The following is a 15,188-nucleotide window of genomic DNA, read 5'->3' as shown; positions in this document are numbered from 1 at the left end:
TTGTAAAATGTAACTCTAGTTAACATGTAACGTCTTGTGAGATTGTTGCTTTAGGGCAACGTGAGTGTAGACCCATGGTTAGTAAATGGTCTTACAAAGTGAGTGTTTAATATACAGAGGCCTAAAGCCTGGTCATTTTAAGTGTGCAGCATGCGTTGTCAAGAAACAGTGTTTCCTGGTAGTTATATTACTGTTTTTCTTTCTAGGGGGATGCCAAAAGTCTTCTAGCCTCTGAGAATGTGAGCACTGGCCAAAAGTTGGACTTTTCAGATACAATGGTACAGCAGAAGCTGGATGAAGTAAAGGACCAAATCAAGCGGGAAATAAGGAAGGAACTTAAAATCAAGGAGGGAGCGGAGAACCTCAGGAAGGTCACAACGGATAAAAAGAACTTGGCATATGTGGACAACATTTTGAAAAAATCGAATAAGAAGTTAGAAGACTTGCATCATAAGTTACAGGAGTTAAATGCACACATTGTAGTAACGGATCCAGAAGATGTTGCAGGTACCATACGTTATTGTGAAATCAGTTTTTCCTCTTAGCTTACATAAACTGTATCCATTTCACTTGGAAAAAATTGCTCTAGGAATGAGCAAATCTGTAGCTGGCGAGTTTGTTACTTATGTATGCCTGTTTGTTTTGATTCACAAATAAGCGTCCAGTCCCTTTGAGTTTTAAATTGTTTTCTGGGGAGCACTGTATTTTACAGACTATTTGATGACGCTCTAAAGAGCATTAACTAACTTAACATGTACCAGTTCTTCACTTTCAGTTATTACTGTATTAAAATATTTTCTCAATCACGGTAATATTTCCTAATAGCTTTTCACTGTATAAAAGCAAATTTCAGTAGCTCTTCCAGTGACTTTCTCTGATTTATGCTGTAGGCATCAGCATTAGTACACCTTTTTATTCTATGGGGAAAAAAATTATAACATTTGTACTTAAAAGTTTTGTTGTGTTGGGTTTTTTTTTCCTAACTTAAGTCTAGCTTTTAAAAACTGTTTTTCTGTTATGCCGTTTATCTGACTAACTTATCAAACTTTTCTTACTGTGGCAACGATTTGTTAAGTCTTCAGGCTTTTCCACAATGAAGCTACCATTTTAAAGACAATTTGAAATTGTTGTCACAGAATCACAGAAGGGTTGTAGTTAATGGTTTTAATTAGTACTTTCTGAGTCAACACTAATTTTGAATGTATTTTTTAAATATACCAGGCTCGGTATTTTAAGATGGAACGTTGTGAAAGTAAACAGTCCTTTTTCAGCTTTGTGGAATGACTTGGGAGATATTGCCAGCCTTGGTGATTTCACATTGCACAGACTCTTCCTGGCAAAAAGTTAATAAATGTGCACAAGCTGTTGAAGATGTTTGTGAAGTGAATGCCAAGCCTTAAGAAGCTTGGGCAGTAGAATAAAAGACTGCATCATCCTTGTGAAGAAAGGTTGTGACAGTGAGAATTTAGGAAACTACTGGCAGGTGATGTCAGCAATTCATACTATCTGGCCCTGTGACATCATGCTGCAAAAGTGTTGAAGTGTCCATCGTGGCCTGCACAGTATGCTCTGTGCACTCCGCATTTTTTGCTTTTGATCTTCATGAGATACAAGGGGCCGGGCGGGGCGACAGCTGGAACTAAGGAGGCAAAGTAGTTGCTGCAGCATGAAATGGGAAGGAATAGAATAGTGTATGGTTCATAGATAGCCATTGGGTTTTTAGTAGGTATGAAGCATTTCATTCCGTATCGGCTAAGGTTTATGAAAATCTGCTTCAGTGCTGACGGTAGTGTGGCTTTTAAAGGAACAGGAAGAGTGGAACAGAAAGCAAATTGTATACAAACTGTGTATAGACTGCATATAAAAGTCTATGTGGACATAAATTTGTGAAGTTCATCTAGTAGTAAAATTGAAAAGTGGATGAGCACAGAATGGTATGGTTGGAATGCCCCCTTCCAGTCTAGTGTTTTAAAACTCTGTTACAATGAGTTAATGAGCAATATGGTCCTTGTGTGTGACTCAGGAAATAGAGTAGACCCTAAGAAAGCATTTACTAGTTCTAAAGAGATGGTTTGGGTACAAAGATCTAAATAATGTTGTTCAGATCCTTAGTTCACTTCTGAAAAGGTGAGCAGTGCCTATTGTTTATGTGAATAACTGTTAGCAGCCAGACTCATCTCGCCTTGTGTTCAAATACCAGAGACTTCATGAAAGGCTCAGGGAATGAAAGGTCAAAGTTGATAAATTTATGTACTTCTACCTGCTTTTGATGCATGCTAAACTTCTTGGTCCTATGTTTTTAACTTTCATTCCGTTCAAAGTGTTATTGGTAGGTAGCTTTTACAGTCTTACTTAATTATTGAAATATGCAAGAAAAAACTTACTAATTCTGTTGAGATCTTCATATTCTCTGTGTAGTATCACATCAAGTATTCCTATATAAGACCCATTTTAATAGAATATATTGCATAACCTGAAAAAAAAAAGTAGTCTTTAATTCATTCTATATCTCTTTTTAGATCAAAGATCTACAAGCACCCACCCTCCAAAATTGGAATGCTTGAGTTTTTTATACTGTTTGCCTTGTAATTTAATTGCCTGTCTCCTTCCTCATTCATCGTCACTAATTCACACAGGGGGGAGCACTATCAGTAAACATTCTGTCTGTCTTGAGACAAATGGGTGCAAGTCATCTAGGTGATACTCTGATTTTTTTAATACTGAAGTGTTAGGTTTGCCTTAAGGTATTAGTGAGCTTGGCCTTTGCAAAATAATGTTGGTAATATAAAACTTAGGACACGCCAACTGTGTGCTTGTTTGTGTGCGTGTGTATAATATTCAGCAAATACATAGACATGTAGCCCTAAAGCTTACTGCCATCTGACAGAAGATACTTCTGTGGACAGGTCACAGATATCTCAGTTTGGGAATTCTTGCTTTTCCTCGGGATTGACAGTGAATTTAATAACCATTTACTGATGAATATGGGAGCTCCCCGAATAAGTGCATTGTTTGCAGAGGTTAGCGTTATTCTAAGTTACAGCTTTTCACTTTAGCTTGTGTTTGACCTTTTTCTGGTCAGTTAGGGACAAAGGATTTAAAAGAGAGAAGGAAATATATGGGAAATTTTTAGACTGTGCAGAGCGTGAATGCTGAAAATAAGGTTAAGAGGGTTCAAGAGCTGTGGGGGTCAAGGTCTGTGTTCTCTTTATGTACTTTAATATTTTTTGGACGTCGGCCTGTGTTTTTCCCTGTCTTCTAGAGTATATTGTGCAGGTTTTTGCAGGTTCTAAGTAGAAAACTCAGGACTGAGATCCATTGAGAAGTAGGTAGCAAAGTCAGGACTGAGATCCATTGAGAAGTAACACTGTGAGAATCATTGCCTGTAAGATGATGATTGCTTTGACCTGTCAGGCCTGAACTCTGAAGATTTTTGGACTGTTTCTGTTGAGTGCTTGAAAAGTCATTGTGGTTGCTTGGAGGAGTCATTTAATCTTTCCTTGTTCCTGTATCTGAAAAGTGGGTGTGAACATATATTTGCAAAGTGCTCCAGATTTAGAGCTGAAAGGTGCCATGCAAGCTGTTGTGACTCATACTGTTGGTTATGGTATCAAGCAGTAACTTACTTCACTTTTTTAACGAACCACTAATTTGTAGTGTAACTTCTTTGTAATCAGCACAGTGTAATCGACACATGTTAAAATCATTAAATGTAGTGTCAATGAATCTACTGTAGAAAAATGTGTTTTAATGATATTCCATTTCAAGCAAGTTAAGATGTTTTGATGGTAGTTTGCCTAGAGCTGAAAGCTTTCCATGTCCTAATGCCATAGGAAATTATTTTCACAACTATTTGAAGAATTGGTATTAAACTTTAATCAAAAAGTACAGTTTGCCAAAAAGCTATATTACTGATTGTGAGGGTAGATTTGGCAGCGGATGTATGATTCAGAAACAAATTTTAGCATAACATAGGTTTACTTTATTTTATGGGGTTGGTGGTGAATCTAGATTTGGTTTAGAAGTGGGACTTTGTACCCAGGTCTGCCCTTATCGTGCAGTGTATTAGTCATACTAGGATGTGGAGTTTTAAAATTTGTAGGTCAGCACTTAAAAGTGAAGCAGAATGGAGCAATACAAAACGAGTAGGACAAGCCTAGTGACCATTACTGCTGAAAATCTGAGAGATTAATTTTAATGTGTAACATGGGAATGATTACTTCAGTCTTAGAGATAAAGAAATTTTGTATCTTGAAAACATACTTCTTTTAAAAAACACAGATTAAATTGATATTAAATTGATATTCTTTTCATGTGTCTAAAAAGTAGCAGTAGAGATTGTGGGTTTTAATATGAGTCAGGTGTAAGATTGAAATAGCTTACCTACAGCAAGTCACTGATTTATTTAGGCATATAGTTGGTATGTAGGATATGTATAAATTGAGAAATTAATCTGTTCCATAGAGCTGAAGTAAAAGTGGATAGGGAGGTGAGATGATAGAAAAACCTTTGAGGGAATTGAGGAGACTGGATAAAACATGGAGAACATGAAATCAAAAAGACAAGTTCATGCCTTTTCTTCCATTCTCCTAACTTACTTCTAAGCTATCCCCTTTACATCAAATTTGGCTGTAGGGGTCATAAAGAAAATAAATTATTTTGTTTAAGAATAGGACTAGCTGACAGGGGAATGAGAGTGACTGTTTTGGGGATTTCTTTATCCCTACAAATGACTAGGTTAATCTGTCAGACTCCAAAGTATCCATATAAGACAGTTACTGGAAACTGGTAGAGGTAGCAACCAAATTGGTAGATTTAGACAGCAGACTCCACCTACAAGGCTCATATCCATAGGAATTTCATGGTAACTTTTGGGAACCTTAATGTAGAATAACATTATTGAAGCAATTTGAAACAATCTCCTGTCACTTGTTTAGTACTTAAAATTAGCTGTTACTGAATTGAAATTCAGTTGAACTTCAGAAGTTTCCAGGAGGTCAGTGCTGGGTGTTCTCAGAGTGCAGAATGTCCACTGCTGCCTTGGAGTTACTGATGGCTTAGTTCAAGTGCTGATGCAACCATCTGACTCCCTGAGAAAAGCCCAATGATGCCTCTTTCTTCCCCTCTCCAGCAATGCCTAAATATCCATTACAGGTATTTCTGTTGGGTATGACACTGATGAGGCTAACTGCAATTAAATATCCTCAAATAAGATTAAAATGAACTATTTACCAAAGGGCACTTGCTGCTAATTGAGTAGCTTAGCAGCATGCTGCAGTACCATCTGGGAACCCAAATTTGGAAAGTTACATGGGATCCTAGATTTCACACTGAGCTTACTGGAGAAATAGCATACCTAGCATCTGGGGAACAGTCCTCAAAAGAATGAGCAGCAGTCTCAGAAGAGTAGAGTTGTGTCACTACTCTAATAAATATAATTTAGATGGGAGCGCTGGTAAAAGGCAATTTAGAAGCAAGAAGTTTTTGCTGGTGAGCACTATGCAAAGACTCAAACTTGAAAAGGTTTTCAGAAGAGCAAAGGTCACGGTTAAGATAAACATTTCAGACTGAAAACTGCAATCTAGACATTTAAAAAAAGAAAAAAATCGGTTAAACCATCACTATTAACTTATTTTAAGTCTTATGAGTATATTTTCATGAAAACAGGATATTGCAAGTGCTGGGGAAGCAGTACTGCAGCTCTTCCAGCAGCCTGGATGTGTGCTAACAAGCCGCACAAAACTCATTAGTGTTAAGCAACAACATTGATAGTTGTTCAGAGAAAATAACATGCTAGTTGCTTGAAATGAAGTCAAGTTCAATTGAAATACATCTCTTACTTCACTTAATATTTGCTATCAAGAAGAAAATGCCTAAGGGCACTAATCCATACCAAAGCTCTTGCTGTCCTATGCGAAGTTGGACTTGAATGCATCCAAAATGGCCAGTCTTGTACTGTCCTTATTGACCAACAAACGTGGCAAACTGGAGAATCTATTATTCAGTCCCTACTTACCTACTTGAGTGAAATATCAATTTGATATGAGTACTTAACTCTTGTTTAACTTTAAGCATATACATAAATCCCATTGATTGCAATTATCTGGATTAATTTATTACTTATTTGTATTATGAAAATGACTAAATGTTTCCAGATGAGATTTGAGCCCCTCTGTATAGTGCTTTACACAAATAGATCAGAGATAACTAGCCATACCGAAGTGATTACAACCTCAGTAGACATTACAGAGAGGGAAACAGCTAATACAGATGTAGCTTGTAGTGCTGCTGCTAAGATTGTCAACGCTTTCCATAATAGGACCAGTTTGTCTGGCTGATTTAAAACTTTAATCTGAATTCTTCTATAAGAAGCTGCCTGAGGCTGCTTACTGAATTGTAATGGTGTCAGGGGGGAGAAGGAGTCACTTGGAAGCCATTTCTGAAAAGCTGTTGGTACACTTTTTTTTTTTTCTTTTAAAAAAAAAAAAATCTTTGTTAAGAAACCATAGTGTTTTGTGTTTGGGAGTTTAGTGAGCAGCTGTTATGCCTGAAGGCAAAAAATTATTTCTTCCTAGCAATTAGTCCATACTGCAGAAAAGTTTCCTTTGCTGCTGGTTACTAACAAAGCATATAGTAAATCCATTTAAACTAAATAGTAGAGGGTAGTTTAGGTCCACAAGTGTAGACCAACTCTTGAGATGACCCAGGTGAGTGATGTGGTTACACCTTCACAGTGCAGACATGCAAAGGGAGATAATAACAGCTGCCTGGGCAACCTGAACTGTAGTATCTCTAATTAGTCCTTGACTTGCAACTTGAGTGTTGTTTTAATGCAAAGGAAGACTGCTTGTGTGCATCCTTAAAAGCTGTGAAAACAGACTTCAGGAGCCCCACAGTCTTCCTAGGGATCATCAGAGGGCTGGGATCTTTAAGTAGTAGAGGCCTGCATCATAAATCTAAAGTTGGTAAATATTCATTTATACGATTAATTTACTTTACAAGGAGACTTGACATTGTGACTTTCGAGTTTCACGTTTGTTCTAATTTTTAATAGATTATTAGGTGAGAATTTGTTGAATGTGAAGACATAAGTGAGAGGAAAGCATGTTGTTAATCTTCGTTTTATTAATAACAGATTTAAGGTAAAGCTGTTCAAGTGCAGTTTCACAGAGAAACCAAGCCAAAACATTGAGGAGAGGATGAACGACAAAACAGATGAGGAATAACACAGATTTTTTTTTCTTTTTTTTTTTTTAAACATCTGGTATTTTCTGTACTACGTTTAAGTAGTGAGGATGCAGTAAGAGGCTTGAAGTGGCTTGAAGTGAAGAATGAATTAGCAGCAGAGGAAATTAAAACTTCTCCTTACATGAAATCTGTATGTAGCCTCAGCAAAAATTGCAATTTAGGAGGAAATTACACAGCAAACTTGAAAGTGAAATATATTAAATCTCCAAAATTAGTTATCAGAAGCTTCTACAGAAGAAATATGAAATGGCAGATAAGACATCTCCTCCCCATGACACCTCATAATTAATGATTTGTAAGTTACTAGTGCAACGCCAGTGTTTAATAATAATTGAAGATTTCAGGAACTTGATCCATCATCTAGTTTTAATGCAAGGAAAATTAATTAAAATTAGAAAAAAAGGCTGTACTGTTGGTATTGGGTAAATAATATCTTCCAGGAGACCAACCAATGTCATTTGCCCATAGAGAAGGTATTCTCTCGGTTGTTAGAGTAGAAGAAATCAACAACAAAAAAAACATTATTACAGTGGACATAATTTATCCTCTTTTACAAAAAGCTTGAAAGAGAAGCCATTGCAACTGTTAGGGAAGATAGTTAGCTAGAAGGACGGTTGTGTTGGAAATAGGTAAGGGCTAAGAAATAGTCCAGTGGCCACTTATTTTCAGTTCGTTAACAGTTCGTGTTGCAAAAGCTGAAATACGTGATTAATTGACTTTTCTGGAGGAGGATAGAAAAGTTAAGGAGTTTGACTATATAATTTGATTGATAAAATTAACTTGCATTCCATTAAACTAATCCAGCAAGATGGAGATCTAAGCACAGTAATATTGTCAAACGAAAAAGCTTTATCCTTCCCACAGATCACAGTTGTTCATTAACTTGTCTGCCTATATATCCAATTATCCCAGGATTCTGTTATGACTCCAGAGCAAGAATCGTTCAGCTTACGCCTAAGGAAAAGGCTCATTTTATCTATTCTTCATTTTGATATAAACTGCATCTGCAGTGTTCGCACTAGAATCAATGAGGATCTACTTAATATCTGTATTTAGACCATGCTCATTAGTATTTAATATTATTGTCCAAGTTTGTTTTTAAAACGCTTAGATTTAAAATCAGGAGTGTGAGAAAGCTTAATGGAAAACTGCATTTTTAATTGACTCAAGACATTCCAGAAGAAATAAATCTCCTTTGAAACGAAAATAGACCTAGCTGCAAACCTGCCTATTTTGCTACTCCCGGAAGTGATTCATGTGAATTAGGACATGTGTAGGAGTCACTAGGCTTTCGTGAGGCTTTTCGTGTTAAGGCGCATTTGCAGTGCTGTTGCAAAGTAGCTCTGGACAGGAGGGTCGGTTTTAATACTTAAGTATGATGTTCCAGCTTAACAGAATAGAAAAGTTTAGGGTGTTTGGGGGGGGAGGGGGTTCGTTTTTGGTTTTTGTGGAGTTTGTTTTTTTTCTTCTTTTTTTCTGCACACACTACCTCTTACCTTTAATTCACAGATTGTCCCAGGACTCCTGATACTCCAAATAGCGATCCTCGTTTTTCTACTAACAACAGATTGATGGCCTTAAAGAAGCAATTGGATATAGAACTGAAGGTAAAACAGGGAGCAGAAAATATGATACAGATGTACTCCAATGGTTCTTCAAAGGTAAGGCTTTGGAATGCCTAAAAAACATGAAATGATTCTGGATTTTCATATTTCTGTGGTGTGACTGTACAATGTATAAACAGTATGCAATTTCAGGGGTTTTAGTTTTGGGTATATTTTTGTTAAGTAGTTATGTCAAATCTGCTACAAATTTCTATACCATTTTTTGTTGTGGTTTGATACCCACTCAAGTGATTGTTTTATCAGTTTGTCCACATGCAGTTCAACCTAAATACCAAATCCGGCTTACTAAATTTAGTACGTCTAGTAATCTTTGATCGTGTGTGATTCACTTAGCAGCAAAGCTTGGTATGGCACTGACTGGTATCTGATGCTTTTCCTAGCTCCGCTAAAAAAAAAAAATCCATTCGTTTAAAGTTGTAATGTGCATGATAATTATGCAAAAGGCAGCATTGCCAAGTATGCTTCTGAAATGGTCATCTAGTTGTAGTTGGCAGTAAAAAGATTTGTACCAAATATTTGTTTTAATAAGATGTGTATAATCTGCATTAGTACACATGCACATAAAATACACATAAAAATACTTTTTTTTACATAAGTGTGGTATTCTAGAGGTGACATCTGATAGCATCAAACTGAAATTAAAAGTAAAGCCACACTTATTTCTAGATCTGAATTTTAAACACATGCTCACTTGTGCTCGCTCTCTCTTGATAGCACCGGTTCTCCAAGGAGGCGGGGGGGGAAGTGTTTGCTAACCCCTAACTGGGTTTGACTTATTACATAGTCCTAACTATGTAGTGTGACTTACTACATAGTCCTAACTATGTAATAAAATTCATCATACTCTAAGAATCCCTTAACTTAACTGAAAGATAAGCCAAACCTTTTAAATGAGGGAAAAAAAAACCAAACCAAAACAAAAACCACCAAACCCAAAAACCAACAAACGCGCCCTCCCACCTCCCCCCATTTTATGAATATAAGGGAGTCATGGTTCTCAAATGAGAAAAAAGGAAGGGGGAGGGGGGGTTCCTCTACTTACCTGCCCCTTCACCCTTCATTAGTTACTCATCACCTGTTCTTTCCATTTACTTTTACTAAATCATTGAGGGGATGAATTTCCAAACTAAGCGGGAATACAAGCATAGATAAAACAAATAGTATGTAGTAGCTTGGTTAGATGTTTCTGTGTCCAGACAACAGCAAATAAAATTGAAATGTTTAAGTTCTTAATTGACTGATCCAACACCTAGCTAGGTCAGTGAACTTATTAAAAAGAAGTGTTTGACTTGAAGAGTAGACATCTGTGAATTGCATTGCTGCTCCTTATAATTGATACTAACCAGAAAGCGTTGGAAGGGAACTTCACGTTTCTGAGTGAATTTCTGCTAGGGACTGGTGGAGAGGCAGATTACTTTGTATCTGCCTACTGTATGACTTTCTTATACCTCAAAAAAATTAGAGTGAATGCTGTTCACTCCCAGAAAAATGAGTTTAGACTAGATGGACCGTAGGTGCCATCAAGCTCATTCTGTCCCAGCAGCACTTCTGTTGAACCAGCTGGTACTTTGGTAGCCTTATCTGAAAGCGACCTGTAACCTACTAGCCTGGGGCAGATGGAAGAAATATCTGGAGTGCACCTTATGACTAAGGGCCTGGGAATGCTGTCCGTGCACCACAGTCCCTCAGCTCCTGGAAACCCTGGAGTCTTCATCCTCTGGGGCCGTGTACTTAACATCAGGTACACTTAAAAATAATAATCAGCTGACCCAAATGGATCAAAAGACATACATGAATTATGTTCCTAATAAGCCCTCAGTAAGTAGCCTTGTAACAGCCTGAAGAAACTTAACTAAACACTCAGGCTATAATATTAGACATTGTTAGCAGGCTTTGATCAGACTAGGTAGAAAGGATAAATTCCGGCTTGCTTTATGATTGAGGCATGTAATTAAAATTGATGATTGAATCTTGTATTTGCAATTGGTAAATGCTTAAATAAGCCTACCAGATTGGGTGTATATAGTAACTGGGCTGGGGAGAGCAAGCTGGAAGACACGAAAGCATTGCCAGCTGTTTCAAGAAACAGGATGGAAATGGTGAGTATTCATTCTCTCATGTTCTTAATACTTGGTAGTGAGTTAATTTGGCAGGTTTAAACTGTAGGCTTGAACATGGTGATTACGTTTTAAAAAGCAGAGCTTAAAACAACTCTAGTGTGTGGATGAGTTAGGCAAAAGGGGCAGAAAATTCCCAGTTTGACTCCAACCCCGGTAATGCAGTAGTTCTTTAAAAAGTAGTCGCAGGACCCTCTTTAAAACATAGTAAACTCTTTTGTGACCTTTATTCAAGTGTACTATATGATCTAATTTCAAATTTGTTATATTATTTTCAGACCTAAATTTAATGGAAGGAGGTCATAATTTGTTTCTTAAAAATGAAAAAGCAGTCTGTTAATAGTAATAAACCTATCATCTCAGGGGAAGGTTTTCCCTTTATTTACTCTGCTTGCTTCAGTAACATTCAGCTCAACCTATTCGGACTTAAGTGTTTCTGAAATACTGATCATCTTTCCTTGGACTTGTGTGGATTCTCTGAGAACCCACGACAGCTTTGCAGATCAGTTTTACAGGCACTGTCAGTTCTTCTATACTCAGGAGATCCCTTGAAATACTTTGTATTCAGCCTCCAACACTAAAAGAGCTGCTGAGTGTAACACATCCATTTTGATTCTGAAGATGGGATTTTCTGTCTCTTGAAAACATAAGGATGTCTCTATAATCCTGAATTACCTCCATTCTACACATTGAAGGGCTGATGTTGCCCCTGAGCAAGCAAATCCATTGCAGTAAGACGATATGAGGGACAATCAAGAGCAGCAAGATCAACAATAAGATAAAAGTGAAGATACAGACAAAGAAACACAGCATATTTATACATCAGAATGATGCATGGATAAGGTTTAATACAGGATTCTAGAGTTGCTTGTAATCTGTTACTTAGATCCTATACTTTGCTGTAGACAGTGGTTATTTCAAAAGCTGACATTTGTATTTGAGAAGGCATTTATTTAGGAAATTCAGTGTACTCATTAAATAATTGGATAGCTAACATGGAATCATAAAATATGAAAACTAGCAGTATCTCTCTGAAATGTTGATTAACACTAAAACTTAAAACCAAGAGTTCTGAGACTATGGTATGCAGAGGGGGCACAATTTCTCCCCATGCAGCCAAAGCCTTTTTATGTGTATATCTTGGTGTATCTACCCTGCAGAACATAGGGCAGCGTTAAAATATCTGAGTAATACATCAGGCGCAAGGTCATAGAGGAGCTCTATGAATGTAAATTTCTCTCTTCTCAGCATACTGATTTTTCTAACAGTATACTTCATGGTGCCAGTATTTCTAGCTCTGGGTATCTGTGCTACACTGCAGTTCTTTGTCTTGGTTGTGGTAAGGGGAAGAATTGAATTTCTTTAACTTCTTAAATAATTGATAACTTCATTATAAAATTAAAAATATAAGTATAAACCATGTCCATGGGAAAGTAACTTATTAATGAGGTTATAGAGTGGCTACAAAATGAGTTAACCAAAATACCCTTTGGGCTATAACAAGTGTGATACTCATCTACACTGACTGCTATTAATTACTGTGATTGATTGGTACTGCACAGACAGGACAAATAGACTGCTTTAAATTTTCTTACACTCCTTTTTTTGTTCTTACTACAAGTCAGATCACCTTTAAGTTATCTGGTAATTCCCAGAACGTATAGAGAGAGACATGCAGCAGCCATGGAATCACATGCACCATTCCACATCCAAGAACCATTTGATAATCTATTGTAAGTCAGATCTCCAGTAGCTGGAGGACAAAAAATAGAATTATATACCTGACAAACATGTGGATGGATGGCTGCACTCCTGACAATGAAATGGCATTATCAGTTAGTTAGAAGTTCATCTTCAGAAATGTTCTCTTCTAAACTGCGTCTTCTGTTACTGCTTTTAAAACAAAAATTGGTTAGCTTAGTTTATTTAGATGAAAAGTACTGTACTTTAAATTGCTGATGAAATAGCTAATGAAGTAACCCTCATATATTATGTATTTATTAATGCAAAAAAATCTTCATCTTTGATTTGTTCAGAAAAACATCCTGCAGACTTATTTGTAATGTGCTACGTAAGCTAACTTCATATTTCTAATTTCAAGGTTGAAAATCAGCTCAAGTGAATTAGTACAGTGATTTTTATATGGATTTAGTCTAGCCAATTTGTCTGTTGGAAGAGTTCCCATCATACTCACAGTAAATTTGAGTCATTCTACATAGGGTGGAGGTATTTTGCACTTAATATCTTGTCCTTTCTTTAGTATCAGCTTACAATACATTAATTTACACATGTAATGTTGCTAGATCATGTCTCCTTTATTCATCTTTAAACAGATACAGTTTCCACGGGAGTGGCTTATAGTCTTTAACCAACCAGAATACGCCTCTGTCATAACTTAATTTCCACTAATATCCTAATGTGGTTAGTTGAACTGGTCTGCTATACCAAATGAACTACATAGATTTAGTTCTTGTTCCTAAAGCATTGGGTTTTGAAGCTTTCAATGTGTTTTGTTCCATGAAGAGTTTACGATTTTAACTCGTTTGGTTTTTTGTTTTAATAGGATCGAAAACTTCTTGCCACAGCTCAGCAGATGCTCCAGGACAGCAAGACAAAAATAGAAGTTATAAGGATGCAGATTCTTCAGGCAGTCCAGACCAATGAATTGGCTTTTGATAATGGTGATGGAGTAGAAAGGAAATATGAATCATTAATGTCAGAATGCCGTGTAGATATGTACCTGTATGCACACAGAGTTATCATAAATTTCTAGTAGGAATGTTAGACAAAGCTTGCATGAACCAAAAATAATCGGAGACTAGCCATACCATTGTGTGTGTTAGGATGCCAAATACATCTGACTTGAAGCGAAATACCTTAAGCTTGATGAAGAGAAATACAATCTCTCTTCATCATCCTTTTTATACCTTATGCAGTCCATTTTTGCTTTGTGGTCTTTGTTCTCCCTTCATGCATGCTTTCTTTTGTCTTAACAATAACTAGCAATTTTCTTTAAAGCATATAATCTTTTCACTATCCTAAAAAAAAAAAAATCTGATGCAGGTACAAAGCCTGCTTGTCATACTTAAATAGATTGACCTTATTATTACTAATGGGAGCACAGATGGAGGCAAATTTTTGCTGTCTTTATGGGTATTTAGGCTAGATTGAGTAGTAAACAACCATTTTAAAAAGAACAACAACAACAAAAAAATCAGTGTTTTTAAAACAATCTGACTTGAAATACTCATGCTGCATTTCAGAAGTAGTTTTAAACTTGCATTTCTTTGGATATCTTTAAATTAAAAAAAAAAAAATTACCCCTGAGCTGTAATAGCATGAGTGTACTATAAAATTGTGGGCATATCGGTACATCTCTGAGTCTTAAACTGTATTCGTATGCATTTCTGAGTACTGAAGTTGTATGAAAATGCTCGTAATCAGGGCCTGGATATGTCCTAGATAATGAAAAACTTGTGTGTGTGTATTGTTTTGTGGGGCGTGGCGGGGCTGGTTTTCTTCATTTGTTTTTACACTTATGACACTTCTGGCTTTTTTAACACCCCATTTTAGCACATGGATTATGTACATCATTTGTTCAACAGAAAAAGAAAAGTATTCAAGCTAGAAAGGGCTTTCAAATGCCTTTTTGAGTTCTTACTACTCTTAGAGCTTTAAACAGAAAGGAATATGTCCAGGAAACTTTATAATTCTGTTTAGGAAATCTAAACACTCTAAGAAGTGGACATTAGAATGGTTAACCCAAACCATTTGGGGAAGGCAGTGTATGGCACCTCTTAAATTCTCTGTGCTGGCAGAAGCCAGATTCCCTGGGATTTCGTGTGAAACAGGAGAATTATCAGAAACCATCAGGGAGCTACTTAGCTACAGAGTAGTTTGAAAGATAAATCCTCAGAGCGTGGTTCAGAAGTGTGGGAGTCTTAAAACCTCCTTCTTGCCAGCTGAATGATGTTTGGGAGATTTGGCTTTTGTCCCTTAACTCCCCTGAAGACATGTTCTTTTTCTCGCATCCTCTAGCAAGTATAGCTCTTCAAGGAGTAGGACCTGTCTTTGGATTGAGGCCCTGATCAATTATTTCTTCCTTCAAATGCAGATGCTTAAAATTTCACTGTTGCTTTTATGACATACCTCAAGCTTTTCTTTGGACTACCAAATCTGCATCTCTCTCTCTTCCCGT

The 15,188-nt window shown here is 36.7% G+C and overlaps 1 protein-coding gene across 1 annotated transcript in view; it reads left to right on the top strand.

Moving 5' to 3' along the window:
- The first annotated feature begins 210 nt into the window (after positions 1 to 210).
- Positions 211 to 15,188, top strand: part of PKN2 (protein kinase N2) — a 30,356-nt gene continuing 15,378 nt past the window's right edge. Inside the window, exons 1-3 of the mRNA XM_009583241.1 lie at positions 211 to 507; positions 8,758 to 8,909; positions 13,554 to 13,671. Coding sequence (XP_009581536.1) covers positions 276 to 507; positions 8,758 to 8,909; positions 13,554 to 13,671 — 502 coding nt within the window. The 5' untranslated portion in view covers positions 211 to 275. The remainder of the gene's footprint in view (positions 508 to 8,757; positions 8,910 to 13,553; positions 13,672 to 15,188) is intronic.

This window comes from Fulmarus glacialis, unplaced genomic scaffold, assembly GCF_000690835.1.
Source record: "Fulmarus glacialis isolate BGI_N327 unplaced genomic scaffold, ASM69083v1 scaffold14258, whole genome shotgun sequence".
Classification (NCBI taxonomy): Eukaryota; Metazoa; Chordata; class Aves; order Procellariiformes; family Procellariidae; genus Fulmarus; species Fulmarus glacialis.
The sequence above is the reverse complement of the archived record's forward strand: the minus strand, read 5'-3'. Positions and strand labels throughout refer to the sequence as shown.